We start from the raw sequence: 20199 nt of genomic DNA, 5'->3' as shown, positions 1-20199 counted from the left end.
AAAATGTGCTTGTTTAGATATGTATTTATTTTGCTATTACATACGTGTAACTTTTTACATGAATATCCATGGCAATAAATTACCAGTACTGGACCATGTAATTATTTTTTACTGTGCACGATCCCCTGATTTAAAAATGGGAAGAACAAAAGCCCGCTTCCACAATGAAGGAAAGACACCCATTATTAATGAACCATTAAATAAAATAGTTAAAGTAAGGGACAGAGAGTGTGAACACTACTAATACTGTCTGTAACCCTGACGCCCATCAGGGCCTCCTCAACCTCAATTCCGTCAAACTGCATCTGACTCAAAGGATGGGCATCCATTTCCAAAGAACAGATTCGTGCAGCAATATCTGTTTATATGAATCGATTTCAAGAACGTACAACTCCTAATAACAGCTACTACGTAATTTCTCACGAGACATGGACAAACCAATATCGGTAAAATGAAAAGAAGTGTTTAATCATACAGAGACGACATCCGTAAAGACGCTATACCATATCCAAGTGAAGAAGATGGAAAAGTGCTAGAGAGGAGCTAGCTAATGATGAAGCTTCTCTAACATAACGACGATACAGCTGTTATAGGGTCCGAATGTAACGTTTCAATTCATTACCATAGTGAACTGGGTCGAAAACACTCCGTTAACATCCCTTACTTGATGATAACTTATTATAATAACCTTTATTAAACAACACCCATTACATTGTTTTAAAATGTGTCTTTAATTCTAAGTCTCTATTAAAAATCAATACCTACGCTGGTATTGAACTGTTTTTATAAACGTCTGTTTACAATGTTATACAGGTCAGAGGAATCATCGTTGGTCACTTATTCCTAACAATAAATCAATTTGGATAAATTATTTATCCATTATATCATTAGCTACATAAGATATTTCGATTCAATTGTAAAGCTGCAGTTCAGTACCACTTAATATGTCGACAACAGCTGTCTTTTATCTAGTAGAAAAGTATCTCCAGAAATGTTATTGTTGGCCGTCCTATCAAGGGTTTCGAGGATTCGGACCAATAATTTTCGTTTCTATTAATATGATTTGGGTAATTTTATCACTCGTAAATGAGATTAAACGTGAGTATTGTCATTTAATATCTCTTTAACATGATTCGCCACAATAATTTTATTATTAGTAACACAAGAAAATACAAAAAATTTTTACGATAGGTAATGTTTTTATTAACTTCACCTGTCTAAACTATATATTTATTGATTGACTTGGTGCTAATTAGGAAATTGTTTTCTTATAAAACTAATAATAAAGTTAGTGAAGCGAAAGGTAAAGAATTACTATTTTCTTTTAAATTTGTAGATTTCAAAAAGAATTTAGACAAAGATTTATTTCTTATGCAATTTGTTCTTATGGGACTACTACTTCTATCTGCTAACATTCAATTATTGCGAAATCGACATGGTTTACACGAAATGATTCATGCATTGAGTGATTTTAAACAATCTGGAATAGGTATTTCGCAAAAACTTAAAGTTACTGACAAAAATACGAAAACTTTATTGAAAATCGTTTATTACGGTGCCTTTTTTGTTGCGTATTTTATGGCATACTGTATTTTGTTGGGTGAGAATTGTGCTAAATTTAAGAATGCTAAACATTGTTTATTATTTGAATGTTATGTGCCATTTAATTTGAAATCCTGGCAGTTAACAATAATAATATTATTTCAAATATTTACTCTTCGTATTGGAATCACTGTATCATTTCTTATTATTCTATTGTATTGGTATTCGTTTGAATTACTAGTGATACGTATACAATACCTTTGCGGCAATATTCATAACATACATTTGATCAAAAACAAGAAACAGAACTTAAAAATGATGATACCAAATATTACGTTTTATCAAAATATTATATTCAGGTATTTTAATCTCAACGTTAATGTTATAACTTTTGTGATGTGCTTTAATGGTTTTAGTATGTTTAAATTCGCCAAGGATTTTTTTGGCAGCTTTATTGTACCTACAAAAATGTGCCTTATAGGTTGTTTAACTATATCAACTACTCAGTTCGCCCTGGTTTTAATTTTTATTTTGTATATAGGATATTTTAATTATTATCGTACTTTTAGAGACACAACTTAGTAACTTTGTCCATGTTCATTATGATATTCTTAGGCTCGTTTGTTACTTATACAATTGGACAAAGAATTACTACATCTGTATGAAAAATAAACTCTTATTATCTAGATCAAAAAAATATATTAATATTTTTTTACAAAATAGGCTGACTGTGTTGCGGAAGCCCTGTATAACTTAAATTGGACGGATGCCGATATATCAACGCGAAGAATTCTTTTGAGTTTTATGAGTATGAGCCAAAAACCAATGACTTTGGAAGTCCCTCTCTTCGGCGCTATGTCACATTTAGCAGCAGCGAACGTAAGCAATGTTATTTATGGTATAAAATAATTTAAAAATATTAAAGTGATGAATATATTTAAAGGAATACAGGAAAGTTTATGCGTTTTATAATTGGATATCAAAAATGACGAAGAAAAGTTAATTTGCTAAAATAAATAGTTAGATAAAAAATAAAAATGTTATATACTTAGATTTTAGGCCCACTTTTACCACCTCTCAATGGGAACGCTTAAAACCGTTGTAACCATGGCAACTATCCCACAGATAGTTTATCAGGAGTTTGGTAAAAGTGGACCTTAGAAATGTTTCCTTTAATTTGTATCAAATATTGTGGGAATAAAAATATTGTTTTAAAAAATAAGAAATACAAATTGTTTCATTGCACCTACGTTTCTAAAATTTTATTTATATGGGGTGTTCTTTCCGATCTAACAATAATCTCGTCAATAATCGATCACCAAATCGTTATTATAAATGGAGTGTTGTGGTTTTTATTTCATATTCAAATTCTTTCTAGCAAAATAGGTCGACTTTGATTAGGATTGTTGATACCTAGAGCTTCTTATTTTCAAGTTATTTTAATTTTCATTTTGCCTTTATCAATCTGTTTCTCAGTCACTGTACAGCACGAATTCTTTCTCGATTTTTTTTATACAACCATTGGATTTGATATGTTCATCGCGTAGAGGGATTTATCCTCTAACAAAATATGCAAAAAGAACATATTTATACATCTTGGTTTGTGCGTTTCTGGATATAGAAGGTGCGTTCAACAACGCAATACTACAATCTCTTGAAAGAGGTACTCCTGAAAGGTGAGTGGAAGCAACTATAGCGGGTTGGACCCGCAATATGCTTGATAGTAGAATAGTTTCTACTTCACCCCACGGTGATACGATACGCTTCAGACCGGGCGGTGGCTGCCCGTAGGGGGGGGTGTTATCTTCCCTGGTTTGGTCCCTCCTGGTTGACGATCCTATTACGATAGTCGAAGCCGTTGGTGTAGAAATACAAGCTTATGCTGGTGACATTGTCGTTATGGTCAAAGGAACCTGTTTATCGAGGATATTTAAAGCCCTCCAGGTGACCCTAAATACCTTTTGCACTTGGTGTAAGGGAGACAACCTCTCGATAATCCGTTAAAGACAATTGTTGTGCCCTTCACCAGGAAACGAAAGTTGGATGGACTAATCCGCCCAACTATCCAGGGTGAAGAAATTCTCATGGAATGGACATTTGCAGGGAATATTGCACAAAGCTAGGCAATCCTTGTGGACTTGTCGCAGTTTTTGTGGAAAAAATTAGGGTCTTACCCCTGAAAGGCTGTACTGGCTCTATGTGACTGTGGTTAGACCTATATATAATCACATACGGAGCAGCAGCCTGGTATAGGAAAGTCGGACAGACTTCAGTTATCTGTAAACTTTCACGAATTCAACGAGTATATTGGCAATCTCTGGTACTATAAGCACAACGCCAACTCTTGTAATGGAGGTTCTGCAATGGAGGCAGTTTTGCACACTGCTAGACTATCCTTGTGGACTTGTCACAGTCTTTGTGGAAAAAATGGGGGTCTTACCCCTTGAAAGACTGTACTGGCTCTATGTGACTGTGGTTAGACCTATAGTCACATACGGAACATCAGCCAACTTTCACGAAATCAACGAGTAGCTGGATTCGCAATCTCTGGTAAGCACAACGCCAACTCTAGCAATGGAGGTTCTGCTTGGCCTATCTCCTTTGCATTTGCGTATAGAGAAAGTGGCTACAACAAGCATTTACAGATTTAAGCAGTATACTCAAAACTGTTCCGACATGTCCTACCAATGGGCCGCGAAAGATATTATAAGCACTGATACTGTGCTATCAATGCCGTCAAATTTGGCGGGATCACTATTAGTGATTTTGGCCCCTTATGATTTTTTCTACAAGATTTGAAGACCAACAACCAGTAAGAAATTGCAAACATAACCCTGCTATACTGGCAAGAGTTATGACAAACGCCAGAAATCGGTTTACCCAGTGTATGGATAATGGAGGACGTCACCTACCTGATTTGATCTTCAAAACTGTGTAAAACAAAACTTTCTACAGTATAAAAAACAAATAAAAATGTTCTGATTCATACAGTAGGTTTAATTAAGTTTTGAAAAAAGGAAGTCATGTTGCCGCACCCTATAGTAGGATTGAATAAAACTCTATACAGCACAGGTGGGAAACTAATATTTTCCACTAACTTGTATGTCTTTCAACACTCGCTTTCGGCTAGTGTGGAAATCCGACATACGCGTTAATGAAAAATCTTAGTTTCTTCACTTGTACTACAGTACGTGAGTGAATATAGTAGAAAACGTAAGAATCAAGATGTAATTATGTGCGATCATTGTTGCCAAGTTCGACCATTGCTTTCTAATTTATGGCTAACTTACTCAGACTAATTCTTTTGCAGATTCCTATAGGAGCATGATCTATTTTCTTCACTATCGCGGTCGTCATTATGAAGGCAATGTCTCATAAAATCAATATGCAATGTCTCTACTCGTGGTGGGGGTGTTTTTATTGGTGTGGTTAAGTCCATACCTAGCGTCCTTCAAACGGTTTGGTTTCCCGATATTAAGGCAGTGTGTGTTACCGTGGGTCAGGGTACAAATAAGATCCACATCTGTTGTGTTTATATTGCGTATAATGTTTAAGCTCTTCTTTTCTTTTTCTGTATGATTTCTTTATGGGTTTGGAATGTAATTTATAAAATAACTTTTTTCTTTACTTTCTTTATTTAATCTTACGACGATTACATTACGGTTCTAAGGTTAACTTACTTCTAATTACCAATATAAAAATCAAACACAATTTATTTAAAATAAAAAATTGCACTTTTTGTAATGGATCTGCCTAAACGACCAGATCACAACCAATACCCGACCAATATACACCTTTCTTAGAACACCATATACCCCCCCCTAAAAAAACCCAGACGAACGAGGAACTCAAGCTAGGGTAGTAGCTTAAGTGTCGCAACGTCTGGGCTCCTTGACTACCAACACCTCCTCTCTCTCCCAAAAATTCCTACCTATTCCCATACCCCAAAAACTGTCACACCATTCCCTCTTCTTTATAATCGACATTTAGTATTGTTTATCTTCAGTCTCCTATTTTGATTGTTACTCTAACACTGTCTTGTATCTATGCCTTGTTGCCTTATATCAATCATTTTGGTTTGTGATGTTCGAGATTTTGATTTTTAAAATTTTTTAACTTCTGAGTTTTTTAACTTTAAGACTGTTCAATTTTTCGTTAAATACCCCACATGAACGAGGAACTCAAGCCACGGTAGCAGCTTGAGCTCGCAACATGCTGGGTTCCTTTGGCTACCAAATTCCTTTCTTCTCCCCCAAAATCCCTCAACAATCCCTTTTTTATTGTAATTTTTAGATATCCCCTGTTTAAAATTTGAAAATTTTTTTGATTTAGTCGCAAACTTCATGATATATGCTTGACCTTGACATTCACGATCCGAACAACCATCTTGTCAGCCAATTCATCGATCATCACATCCACCCTTAATTACGCAATTATTAAGTTCTTGATATCCTTACTGCTTTTTAATCACGAACAAATGTTCAATAATAGTACCATGGTTTTAGTTCAAACTGTGACGTAAGCTTAAACTCATTCATTCTATTATTTAAAAAAAAAAACATAACCTATAAATTTAAGTGAACACGTGTATTTGTTATAATTAAAAGTTTGTTCTTATTTCGTTTGTAACTTTAGGTGTTCCTGAAGATGACTCTAAGTTGAGTCGAAACCGGTAGAACGAAAATATAATAAACTATCCATTACAAAAAGTGCAATTCTTTATTTTAATACGAATAATGGAAACAAATAATAATTACACCAAAACAATTTATTTGTTGAATTGGCGAATATCGCACTCCTCGCACAAGTATGCCTACTCGTGTTGTACTTAACTCCACATGTTGGGATGTCAACTTGAATTTTGCCAATGTAAATGTTTCTGTTGATTACTTTTACACTCAGCTTGGATCAATAATTTGTAAAATTATCATAAAACAAATAAATATCCCACATGGTTCTCTGCATCAACAATTCGTACTATCCGAGAAAAGAACCGTATGCACAAGAAATGGAAGCGTTACGGAAATCGGTTGGATTACTTAACATTTTCTCTATTGCGGGGTCGTTCTAAATTTTTAATCGATATAGATTATAAGAACTACATTGATCGCACACAGGCTTCTGTTGTGCCGGATTCTAAACAGTTCTGGGCTTATGTTAGACGTCGCAAAGGGACGCCAGGTATTCCCGAGTGAATCATAATGACGATACGACTACTGACGGGGATAGTATTTGCTCAATATTTGCAATTTATTTTGCGTCTGTTTTTACTCAACCCGCAGCCTATATCCCTGTCTCCGATGAGGAGATTGACTCTGCAGCTGGCACTGTTGTCGTCGGAACTTTTAGTAGCGCTGATGTTGAACTTGCACTTAGTCAAGTGTCGCCCAACAAGGGTCCTGGTTCTGATGGCATTCCATCAATTCTGATTATAAATTACTATTTACTGCTGCTATTTCTATACCTCTTCAAATAATTTTTAATATGTCCATAAAGGCTGGAGTTTTTCCCGTGGCATGGAAGCGCGCCGACGTTGTACCAGTTCACAAATCTGGTGATCATAGTTTGGCCGCTAATTACCGCCCAATTTCCATCTTGCCGTTGTTTGGTAAGATATTCGAAAAGCTGATATATTCTAGAGTGTTTTTCAGTTAAAAACTATTCTTCATGTAAACCAACATGGTTTCTTTCAGGGTCAGTTTGTGGAAACGAACATGATTGAGTATACGGATCTACTTTTGTCTTCCATGGATAATAATGTTCAGGTGGATGCAATATATACGGATTTTAGCAAGGCATTCGACAGGGTTGATCATAATTTGTTACGTGACAAATTAATGCGTACTGGCTTGCTATGTCTCGGGACGAACTTTCGTTGTTCGGATTGGCGGGTTCTTTTTACGGTCATTTTCAATTACATCTGGTGTATCTCAGGGCAGCCACCTTGGTCCTCTTTTGTTCCTTATTTATATTAACGATATTTTTGCCTATTTTTCCCATTGTCGCTGTCTCATGTACGCCGATGATCTTAAAATATTCATGCCTATAAGTTGTCTAAACGACTGTGCCAAACTGCAGAGCGACCTTGATGATTTGTACAGGTATTGCTTTGATAACTACCTTACACTTAACATCTCTAAATGCGCAATAATAACTTTTACAAAGAAACAGAATTACATTATACATAACTATTTGCTCGGTAATGATATCCTACATCGTTCCTCGTCCGTTCGGGACCTTGGTATCACACTTGATCAGACGTTGACTTTTAATTTGGATAGTGACGGAGTGGTGAATAGAGCGTACAGAATGCTAGGATGTTATGTCGATTTTACGGATCCTCTTGCGATCATTAACATTTACAATACTTTTATTAATAGCTTGCTAAACTTTGGCAGCAGTATTTGGAATCCCATATACTCTTCATATATTTAGAAACTAGAGAAAATTCAGAAGAAATTTTTGAAATTTCTCCTATATAAATCCTCTCAAATTTACGTTGATTACAATTCCGCGTGTAGACTGTGTGGCTTGCTTTCCCTCCGTCAGCGAAGATTGCTTACCGACGCCCTGTTTCTATATAAGTTGTTAAGTGGTCTCTGCGATTCTCGTTATCTATTGTCACGTGTCGACCATCATGTCCCTCCTACACCTCGCACAGTCGCATACAGAAACTCTCCAATTATTAGAATGGAGAGAATGGTGGACCGCCTCGGCATAGATTTATTCGGGTATAGTAGACTGAGGTATAGATCTCTGGCCCGTAACGTTATTGTGACGTCTAACAATTTGATGATTAATTGATAATTAATTCGATAAATTATGATACTTATACTAATTTACTTTTAGTTTCTGAATTCATTTTGTTTTTTTCTTTTTATTATTATTGTTCATTGTTTAGTTTAGTTTTATTTTACTGTCTTTATATAAATGCACTGAGAGAAAAAGTGACGTATATACAACGAATTTCTTCGTGGTAACAATGAAAATAACGATAAAATCAGTCCGATGAAAAAGTACGTTGACACAATGAACATTTTGCACAAAAGGTGTGACGACTTATGAACACAAAAAAAAAGGACAATACAGTCGATCAGCAATTTAATAACTAACGCAGGTCCTCGGCCGGCCCAGTGAAGACGGGTAGGGTTATTTATAAGGCGCCACACAGTTAACCCTGCGTTGTCCACGAACTGTGACGTGAGGTGGTAAAGTGATGCAATCAATACAAGTAGACACAAACACACAAAAAATTATAAACGGTTCGAGATATTTTAAGTTGCAAAAAATATTTATTCGGTAAAATAAAAAAAATTAATAAGGTAAGGAAAAATAGTTATTTATGTACCAAGTCGGCAAAGTGATGCTTTATCGAACGAATCTGAGTTTGCGAGTCGAGCGAGCGAAGCGAGCGAGGCGAGTAAACAGGCGAGTTCGATAAAGACACTTTGCTGACGTGTTGCATACAACATTTTATCGCCAATCGCAAAATTTAACGATATGAAGATATTCTAACTTACCAATATTATGACATGTGTCAAACGATTTGTTTTGTTAATATACCTCGGTAAAGTTACACTATGTATCAAAGGTCGACAGTATAGTGGAGAGGGAAGTGCGCTTTCATACAGAAGGTACCGGGTTCAAATCCAGCTGTCCAACGGAATTTTTTACAAATTGACAGCAATTAGCGGCAGGTAAAGTACTTTGTCTGCTGCATATGCGGCAGGTAAAGTACTTTGTCCGCCGCTAAATGCACAGTTTACTAGATAGTAGCACAAAGTGTCACTTTACTGCCGCAAATGGATAGCATAAAGTATGGTTTTGCTGCCGGTTGGCGATAATAGTTATTTATGTACCAAGTCGGCAAAGTGATGCTTTATCGAACGAGTCTGAGTTTGCGAGTCGAGCGAGCGAAGCGAGTAAACAGGCGAGTTCGATAAAGACACTTTGCTGACGTGTTGCATACAACATTTTATTGCCAACCGCCAAATTTAACTATATGAAGATATTCTAACTTACCAATATTATGACATGTGTCAAACGATTTGTTTTGTTAATATACCTCGGTAAAGTTACACTATGTATCAAAGGTCGGTAGTATAGTGGAGAGGGAAGTGCGCTTTCATACAGAAGGTACCGGGTTCAAATCCAGCTGTTCAACGGCATTTTTTTCAAATTGACAGCAATTAGCGGCAGGTAAAGTACTTTTTCTTCAAACGTCATTAAATGACAACTTTGTTGTCGTGTTTACTCGCGGTAGAAGTAAGTCATTGTTGCATAACGACGGTTGCTAAGATCAACATAGCAAAAAAGTACTTCAGTGTTATGGCGCTAAAGTAAATTTCACTTTAGCGCCATAACGTTGAAGAACATTTCACTTTAGCGCCGTATTATTTGCAACGTTTGAAGAAAAAATACTATGTTTTATTCGGAAGAGAAGCAGATTCGTTTGTGGCTGGTCCGTCATTGCCGGACTCACTTCGTTCGTCCGGCAAACTGTCGGACACGCCACAATTTTAACGGCTCATCTGTCATTAGCGACAGACCACGCCATAAAAAGCACTGCTTCTCTTCCATATAAAACAATATACTATTTTCTTCAAACGTCATTAAATGACAACTTTGTTGTCGTGTTTACTCGCGGTAGAAGTAAGTCATTGTTGCATAACGACGGTTGCTAAGATCAACATAGCAAAAAAGTACTTCAGCGTTATGGCGCTAAAGTAAATTTCACTTTAGCGCCATAACGTTGAAGAACATTTCACTTTAGCGCCGTATTATTTGCAACGTTTGAAGAAAAAATACTATGTTTTATTCGGAAGAGAAGCAGATTCGTTTGTGGCTGGTCCGTCATTGCCGGACTCACTTCGTTCGTCCGGCAAACTGTCGGACACGCCACAATTTTAACGGCTCATCTGTCATTAGCGACAGACCACGCCATAAAAAGCACTGCTTCTCTTCCATATAAAACAATATACTATTTTCTTCAAACGTCATTAAATGACAACTTTGTTGTCGTGTTTACTCGCGGTAGAAGTAAGTCATTGTTGCATAACGACGGTTGCTAAGATCAACATAGCAAAAAAGTACTTCAGCGTTATGGCGCTAAAGTAAATTTCACTTTAGCGCCATAACGTTGAAGAACATTTCACTTTAGCGCCGTATTATTTGCAACGTTTGAAGAAAAAATACTATGTTTTATTCGGAAGAGAAGCAGATTCGTTTGTGGCTGGTCCGTCATTGCCGGACTCACTTCGTTCGTCCGGCAAACTGTCGGACACGCCACAATTTTAACGGCTCATCTGTCATTAGCGACAGACCACGCCATAAAAAGCACTGCTTCTCTTCCATATAAAACAATATACTATTTTCTTCAAACGTCATTAAATGACAACTTTGTTGTCGTGTTTACTCGCGGTAGAAGTAAGTCATTGTTGCATAACGACGGTTGCTAAGATCAACATAGCAAAAAAGTACTTCAGCGTTATGGCGCTAAAGTAAATTTCACTTTAGCGCCATAACGTTGAAGAACATTTCACTTTAGCGCCGTATTATTTGCAACGTTTGAAGAAAAAATACTATGTTTTATTCGGAAGAGAAGCAGATTCGTTTGTGGCTGGTCCGTCATTGCCGGACTCACTTCGTTCGTCCGGCAAACTGTCGGACACGCCACAATTTTAACGGCTCATCTGTCATTAGCGACTCACTGCGTTCGTCGCTAAGCGACAGACCACGCCATAAAAAGCACTGCTTCTCTTCCATATAAAACAATATACTATTTTCTTCAAACGTCATTAAATGACAACTTTGTTGTCGTGTTTACTCGCGGTAGAAGTAAGTCATTGTTGCATAACGACGGTTGGTAAGATCAACATAGCAAAAAAGTACTTCAGCGTTATGGCGCTAAAGTAAATTTCACTTTAGCGCCATAGCGCTGAAGCACATGTCACTTTAGCGCCGTATTGGAAAAGATATTATTAAATTTATTAAAATTTATATTGCAATTATTTGCAACGTTTGAAGAAAAAATACTATGTTTTATTCGGAAGAGAAGCAGATTCGTTTGTGGCTGGTCCGTCATTGCCGGACTCACTTCGTTCGTCCGGCAAACTGTCGGACACGCCACAATTTTAACGGCTCATCTGTCATTAGCGACTCACTGCGTTCGTCGCTAAGCGACAGACCACGCCACAAAAAGCACTGCTTCTCTTCCATATAAAACAATATACTATTGTCTGCCGCGTATGCGGCAGGTAATTACAAAAAGTACTTTTTGTAATTCGCGACGGTAACGAAAGCTCTAACAGCACTCAAACGAGTGCTGTAATGAGACTCCTTACAGCATCCGATGCTGTAATGAGATTTTAGTAACATTTTATGGAAGCAGTTCAAGTTGGTGACATTGGGTCATTAATTTTTCTAGTTGTCAATGTGACAATTTTTGTCTATGGATGTTTAAACACGTTCTTAGCATCGAATACAAGGTCCACAATGATGAGGACATTGAACACTGAGCAATTTCTCTTATTTTGGGAGGTGTACATGAAACATTTTTTTCAGGTGAATACATTCTGTGTTTTGACAGTTTCTAATTGTCAATTCAAATTTCTATTTTCAAGTGTTACGGTGTTACCAACTGCTGCATACCTATTTCCCTACATTGTCAAAATTTATTTTATTTTTGTTAAAAACAAAAAGATAAAAACGCGAATTACAAAAAATAGCATAAAAAACACGTTTCATAAGACTTAAAGCACTCATTCATTAAAAAACTCGTGGCTTCGCCACTCGTTTTTCAACTTGAATTCGTGCATTTCAAGCGTGTCTTACGAAACTTGTTTTTTAATATACTATTGTCTGCCGCTAAATGCACAGTTTACTAGATAGTAGCACAAAGTGTCACTTTACTGACGCAAATGGATAGCATAAAGTATTGTTTTGCTGCCGGTTGGCGATAAAATATATTATTGTGATATAAGTAAATAATAATGTTGTTGTCCAGCAAGCGTGAAGCAACACAAAAAAAAAGAATTATTGGCGTACCAAAAAAAGTTGAAATAAATGACCCAAACAAGTACGCAAAAAGAAAATAATAAATTTGAATTGAATTACGCGCACGACCCGTACATCAGTGTGGCGTCGAGAAAGAAAATAAAAACTAATTCGTGAAACAAAAAAAAAATGTACGCCAAAATTTTTCAAAGAAAAATAAAAAAAAAATATTTTGTTTGATTTAACTGACAACAAAATACTGAATATTTTCAATTTATGATAATTTTATGATATGCAGGGTGTCCCGTTAAGCGTACGGAGCGGCTGTATCTCTAGAACGGTAAGGCCAAGAGGTTTGGGAAAAAAATCCTTATAAGCAAAGTGACCAAGAGAAATAGCTGGAAATTATTTTGAAGTTCGTAATTCGACCGCTAGGGGGCGTAACTGCCATTGAGAAACATAAAGTTGCCGCTATCTCAGAAACTTAGACGATGAGCTAGAACTTTGACACCATCATTTAATAGCTTGGATAATACCGCATCGCTTTTGTTTTGCGATATTTCTCATATCTGTCATAATAAGAGAGGGGGAGGCCAATGCGTTTTCATTTTCTAGACCATTCAACCGATTTGAATGTTTTCGGTGTTGTTTGAAAAAGCATTTTATGCTCTTTTTAAAGATATTTTCAGTAAGACCGTCTGCTTTAAAACAAATGAGCTAGAGGACGTTATCTGCAGCGATTACATATTTTTGTGATTTTTGAAGACAAATTAAATGGAACGATACTATTTACTTCACAGACCCTTAGTCACCTTAAAATTTGCTAAATTTTAGTGAAAACCGTATCTCGATATCGCCACCCGTTCTCGAGTTATAGAAGAAAATGTTAAAAACTCGAGTGCCATCAATCGGATCCAGTTACCTCATCGAGAAAAACAAATCACATTATCATGGTAACTGTAAACATGTCATTTACTAACGCAGAAGCGTATGATAGAGCGTATGATGATTTATTTTCAATGTTTCGAATACGATGCAACTGCATGGCAAAAATGTGCAATGCAATTACGACAAAGAAAGACATTTTTCTCTAGAAGTGTTTTTAAGATTACGGAAAACTGGCAACGTGTAGCCCATTCAGACGTCTCTATGAATTCGTAAATCATATTGGTGCGCAATGTGATCCCACATAATCTGGGAACTCCGAAAACAATTGTCCACAAGAGTTCTCAAGAGAATAATATCTCCACCACGTTGTTTTACATCAGGCCTTAACAGATACCGATTATGATAACAGACTGAACTATTACCATTGACTTTTAAATATGATTTGGGCAAATCCAAACCTTTTATCACAAATGCTATGGATACATGAAGCATCTGTCCACAAGCTGATGTAAACTTGCATAATATGCATTCTTGGTTCGAGCAAAACCCACATTGCTTTCACCCCTTTATCTATTGGGTAGACTAAACGACCTGACTTTTCAAGAAAAACCAATAACCAGGGAAAATATGACAAAACACTAAATACCAGTAAAAACGTGTCCAGGGAAGAGACTTAGCAGCACTTTTTTTTCGTCGAAACTAGATTAAATAAATGCATCGAGGTTTATGTAAGACATTTCGAACATTAGTGAGCTATTTTTGCCAAAAATTTAAGTTATTCTAAGTGTTTCGGTTTATTTTGTTTTATTATCATTGTTGATGTTTCATTGATCCGTTGGCTTTTCAACACGCCTCAAAAGTAGTTTTGAAGCAGTTCTAAGCTTGGATAAAGTGTGGAGGAAGGTTCTAGATACTAAAATTTTTGTTATCACTTATTTGTTTCCTAAGGTAACTTGATCCGATTAAGATATACGAATTTTTAACATTTTCTTTTATAATTCGAGAATGGATGGAGATATCGAGATGCGGTTTTCACTAATATTTAGCAAATTTTATGGTGATTAACGGTCTGTGAAGTAAATAGTACCGTTCCATTTAACTTTTTTTCAAAAATCACAAAAATATGTAACCGCTGCAGATAACGCCCTCTAGCTTATTTGTTTTAAACCAAGCGGTCTTACTGAAAATATCTTTTAAAAGAGCATGAAATGCTCTTTCAAACAAGACCAAAAATATTCAAATCGGTTGAATGGTCCAGGAGATATTAAAATGTAAACATTGGAAACGCATTGGCCTCCCCCTCCCTTATTATGACAGATATGAAAAATATTGCAAAACAAAAGCGATGCGGTATTATCCAAGCTACTAAATGATGTTGTCAAAGTTATAGCTCATCGTCTAACTTTCTGAGATAGCGGGAATTTTATGTTTCTCTATGGCAGTTACGCCCCCTAGCGGTCGAATTACGAACTTCAAAATAATTTCCAGCTATTTCTCTTGCCCACTTTGCTTATAAAAATTTTTTTCCCAAACCTCTAGGCCTTACCGTTGTTGAGATACAGCCGCTCCGTACGCTTAACGGGACACCCTGTATATAATTTATTTGATTTATGATATAATGATTTTGATTTAAATTGTACTAATTAACTGAACAAAAGTTCACCGGGAAGCGGTATATAAAAACAAACGTTTAGGTCTGACCTTGTCTTGATCACGTGTAGACGATCCAAGCAAATTCTTCCAGCTCCAGCGACAATCTCCTCCGATTCAGGGAAAGGAAAACTTAATAGGTGGTGGCAATGCAACCTCGACCAAAATCCTCAAGGAAGAACCCCTCCGAAAAGGTAGAACTTCGAAAATGGATTGAAAATCTGACAAAATAACCAAACTTCTGCTTCGAAAATGTTACAGAAAGGTTGCCAAAATTTATGCTATTCAATTAAAACCTTATATGAACACGAGGGAATTAGAAAAGGAAAAAAAATATATAAAAAAAAAAGAGTAGAAAGGATGGAAAAATAAGATATAAAAAAAAGATGATAATAGTTTAATTAATTTGGTGGTAAAAGGATGTATGTTTGAATAAATGAAGGTATGAATGTGTAAGGGAAAATATAAAATATATTTAATAAAAATATCTTACCTCAAATCTTCGAGGTTTAGTCAGAAAAACTTAGAAAAGTTTCAAAATACGGTTTAATCCGGAACAATCCGATAATTGGACGTGCAAAAACGTTACCAATAAATTGCACAACACGTAGATGAATCCCAAAAATTTGGATTAGAAACAAATCACCACGCGAAAAATTCAAAATGGCTTTACCAAAAATCCTAACTCTACGTGCGTACACGTACTGATCTGACTTGAAAAGAGGAAGAGAAAATCTTACACAGACGATAAATATCCTCAAAAATTCACAAAAAAAAGATACTTGCGCACAAGCAAGAATATCGAAAGAATTAACACTATCTTTTAGGGGAAACGAAGAAGTAAAATAAGTTTAGGGGAAAATAAATTGAAAAGGAAAAAAGTAAAATCATGAAAGGAGATCTTCGGAGAATTGTCGCTGAAAAAGAAAAATTAATTAAACAAAAATTCAACAAAATAAACAAAAAGTAAACAAAATAAATCATCGCGAAATTTATGCAACTCAAAATACTCGATAACAAAATAAAATATCTAACCCAAAATAAAATTAAAACAAAGAATTAGGAAAGTAAAGGTTAAACACAAATGAAACATTAAGGAAAAATACAACCGTAACAAAGGATGAATTCGTTTATTGATTAATGTAAATTTATCGCATGAATGAATAGCGTACATTGGTTTTTTCAAATCACATTTTATTGAGCCAACAAAGTCGAACATTATAATTATGTGCAGGATTATCCTGCCAATGATACTACTTTATAGTATCGATTAAAAATGTTCATTGCTGCAATAACACCATACAATGTAATCATGTACAGGTTTGTCTTTCTAACGATGCTAGTTCACAGTATCAATTAAAGCTGTTCATTGAGCCAATAACATCATACGTTCTTATAATGTACGTATTAATCCTGCTAATGAAGCTACTTCATAAAATATTCCTTTATCCAATAAATATTGTTCATCAAATACATGAACATTATACGTTGGGAGTTGGGACAATGAAATTATTTGTTGCTTTAATGCTAACTGTTAATTAACACTATGTACCTTGACTTAGCTAATCACGGCATTTAATGTCACTGCATGTCGGTAGTTATAAACACCGTACGCTAATAATTTCTATCAAGGGAAGCTATGAAATTGAAAACTTGTCACCTCGATTATACCTATAATGTGACAAGTTGTAAAAATTGTAAGTATGATAAGGTAGTTGATAAGTTCTTCTTATCATAATTTTCTTGAAAGAAATTCATTGATCACAGGGTATCTTTTATCATTTCACATTCAGTAATTTTCTAACATAAATAAGGTAATACTAATCAGACAATTAAACACCAAATTCATTTTTCAGGCTTTATTGTACTGCAACGCATATGTAAATAGGTGTTTTATGGCAACTGCAAAACATTAAACTTTAATTTAAAAATATTCAATATCCAATTGCCATCACAAAAGGTTGTATTAGTGCAGCCACATAGCGGCTGCTACGCCACCGTCTAGAATTAACAAAATAAATTCAAACAAATTGTGAAGAAATCGAATTAAGTAAAGCATATTTAGATGAACTCACCTTCATCATCATCGGTACGCATTTCTCGTAATTGATTTACACATTGCTTCCAATTAAGTAATTAAGTAAGCTTTTCTGGTATAATTACGAAAGAGATATTGTTTATACCCAGGGCCAGCGCGAGGCTTTTTTACGCCCTAGGTCAAACTGTCCTATCACGCCCTTTGATTTGTACAATATACAGCACAGAATGCAGAATCATTTTCTATGTAGTCCAATTTAATGAACTAATAGCATAAATGAATAGGTAAAATATGAATAGGAAAAGAAATTTAAAATCACGTATCGTATCGTTACTTCCAACAATATTAACATTTACGTCATAACATTGTAGATGCCGCACATTTCCCTTTGAAGGCAGGCCACAATATTAAAATGCTACTTTGCGTGCTTTCTCTTGTGCAAATAATGAAATTAATTCACAGAGGTCCAGATTGTAAGCCAGTTCTTGCTCTATTGATATTGTCGCTAATCCAACTAATCTTTCTTCAGTCATCGTTGAGCGCAAGTACGTTTTAATTAATTTCAATCTAGAAAAACGGCGCTCTCCACTTGCTACAGAAACAGGGAGAGTTAATAAAATCCTTAACGCGACGTAAATATTAGGAACGCTATTCTGGAGATCATGCCTTAAAATGAAAAGAAGAACTTCAGATGGGCCCATTACTTTTGGAAGTCTTCGAGACACACTTTGAAGTTCCCAGCATAAGTCTTCTCCATTAATGTCTTTACAGGAATTATGCGTTAAGGCACTTTCAAACTTTTTGCATTGCATAAGAATATCAGCTTCGTTTTTATCCTTTAAGTTAAAAATATCGTAAAGAAACCCAAATAAAGCACAATACTCTTGCATTTGATTAAATCTTTCCTGTATTGCATTTACTGCATTATCTATAATCATATAATAGAATGATATTTTATAGTTTTGTTTGGGATCTTGTATTGATACACCTTCGGCTTCATAATCAAACTGTTTTTTAATTTTCCTTCGCCTACTAGGTGCATTAGGAAAATTTGCATCAATATCGAGTTCGTTTGCCAGAAGTGTAGCATCTGATAAATTCTTTTCGAAGTTTTCATCTGATCGACAACTTACAAGATAATTCTTTGTAACTTCCAGCTGTTTCGTACATACAAATATGTCTGCATTCTTATTTTGCAGTAATTTGCTTGTAATGTTGATTTCGAAAAGAATATTGTACCACGTAATAAGTGACACTAGAAATTTAAATGTACTTATACCATCTGCAATTCCTTTTGCTTCCACGCGCATGATGTTTCCACTGTAACCTGCTGGATTTGGGTCATTATAAATATCCATAAGGGCGTCATATATTTTCGAAATTTGAAATCGCAGCGGCTTCAACGCATCGATACGGCTTTCCCAACGTCTATTTCCCAACACTCAGGGGTTTGATAGTTAAATTTGCTGCATGTTTTTGAAGAATGTGCCAACATTTTGTAGAACCAGCGAAAAAAGTATAAATTTTTTGTACAATGTTAAAAAAAACTTGTAGCCTCTAGGGAACAGCTCACAGCATCATTCACCACTAAATTCAAGGAATGGGCATTGCATGGAACAAAGAATGCGCGTGGGTTTTTTTCAATGATTTTTCGTTGAACTCCATTTATTTTGCCCTTCATGTTGCTTCCGTTATCGTATCCTTGCCCTCGTAAGTTATCAACCTGTTGTTTCTTGTAGTGGCACAAACCCAAGAAAATGCTCATGTATGACCACGTCAGGTTGTTGTGTTTCTTCATCCATTACATCAACAAATCTTATTATAATTGTCATTTGTTCCGTATGACTGATGTCAGGAGTACAATCCAATATGATTGAATAATATTTGGCTAATTTAGCACTATTCAAAATTTTTGCTCTTATAGCTCGTGATAGCAGTTGTATAAGTTCATTCTGAATATCCTTGCCGAAATAATGAACAAATAATTTAGCATCTTTAACTTTTTGCAAATGTTCATTCATGACTGGATCGAATAATGCAACATATTCAATAAATTTTAAATAGTTGCCGTTATTATGGTCATATAATTTATCCTTTGAACCGCGAAAGGCCAAGTTTTGTCCACCCAGAGTTCTCACCAAGGCTATTAAACGATGTAAAATTTGTTTCCAATAGCTCTCCTGTTGTTTAATTTTCTTTTGGTGCATGGCGTCAATGGTTTTATTTTCACGTAGGCGAACTTCTAATTCTCGCCAAACTTGACAATTGTAAATGTGATTTACATTGCGCTCATGGGAAGAGAGAATGGTGCTCATGTTTTTCCAGTCGTTACTTCCTTCTCGGCACAGTGAGATATATGCAGATTTTTGTTTTTTCTTGAATAACTTGCAGCAAAAACATACAACTGTGTTATTTGATGGAGAATAAATTAACCATTTCCTTGGTATTTTTTCTCCATTACACATTTGTCTATTGAAGTGAACCGTGGTAAACCTACGGTTGTTTTTATCTTTGGGAAACTGACTTGGAATATTTTGTTGAGGTCCACGTGAGACAACCATTTGTCGCAAATGATCATTTATAGAATCAGGCCAGGTACCAGGATCGTTATAATCAATGGAAACGTATGCCGATGTATTTGATGTTCCTTCATCCTTTAAATTTTCACCGTGTACTGTTTCTGTTCCCTGCTCCGTAGTAGAAGTACTGCATTCACTTGTCTCTGTTAGAATATCCGTATTTTCTTTATCTTCTCTTTGAAGAAAAACAAGGAGAGATCTTTTTAATTTGGCACTTTCTTTCTCTTTTTCCGCTTTCCGTTTTCGGTTTTGCGACCCAGAAGGTCGCTTAGGCTTACTAGCATCAGCCATGACAGTTCTATTGATAGAATACTTTGATTATTCTTGAAAAGCGAACATCACCTATTGCAAGTGGTATTCATAGAACACTTTTGGAGGAAGACATCGATAGATTTTTAACAGAACGCAGAACACCGTAAACGGCATTGAGAAAAATTTACAAGAATCAATGTTTAATGAGTTTTCATTGAAATAAGACAATTATTAACAAACAATTTTTGTGAAATT

The 20199-nt window shown here is 35.5% G+C and overlaps 2 protein-coding genes across 2 annotated transcripts; both read right to left on the bottom strand.

Moving 5' to 3' along the window:
• Nucleotides 1-17520: 17520 nt before the first annotated feature.
• On the bottom strand, nucleotides 17521-18471 carry LOC111416206 (zinc finger MYM-type protein 1-like). Its single transcript, XM_023048207.2, has one exon. The coding sequence runs from the start codon at nucleotides 18469-18471 to the stop codon at nucleotides 17521-17523; it is 951 nt and encodes a 316-aa protein (XP_022903975.2).
• A 360-nt stretch (nucleotides 18472-18831) lies between these two features.
• Nucleotides 18832-19983, bottom strand: LOC139429492 (zinc finger MYM-type protein 5-like). Its single transcript, XM_071195260.1, has one exon. It carries the CDS (start codon nucleotides 19981-19983, stop codon nucleotides 18832-18834), a length of 1152 nt encoding a protein of 383 aa, XP_071051361.1.
• Nucleotides 19984-20199: the final 216 nt, after the last annotated feature.

Source organism: Onthophagus taurus, chromosome 3 (assembly GCF_036711975.1).
Source record: "Onthophagus taurus isolate NC chromosome 3, IU_Otau_3.0, whole genome shotgun sequence".
Classification (NCBI taxonomy): Eukaryota; Metazoa; Arthropoda; class Insecta; order Coleoptera; family Scarabaeidae; genus Onthophagus; species Onthophagus taurus.
This window is presented reverse-complemented; position numbering and strand designations above follow the sequence as displayed.

What these genes read in the sequence shown, in the direction of transcription:
- LOC111416206 (XM_023048207.2), bottom strand. Translation starts at nt 18,471, where the DNA reads ATGGATATTTATAATGACCCAAATCCAGCAGGTTACAGTGGAAACATC.
- LOC139429492 (XM_071195260.1), bottom strand. Translation starts at nt 19,983, where the DNA reads ATGGCTGATGCTAGTAAGCCTAAGCGACCTTCTGGGTCGCAAAACCGA.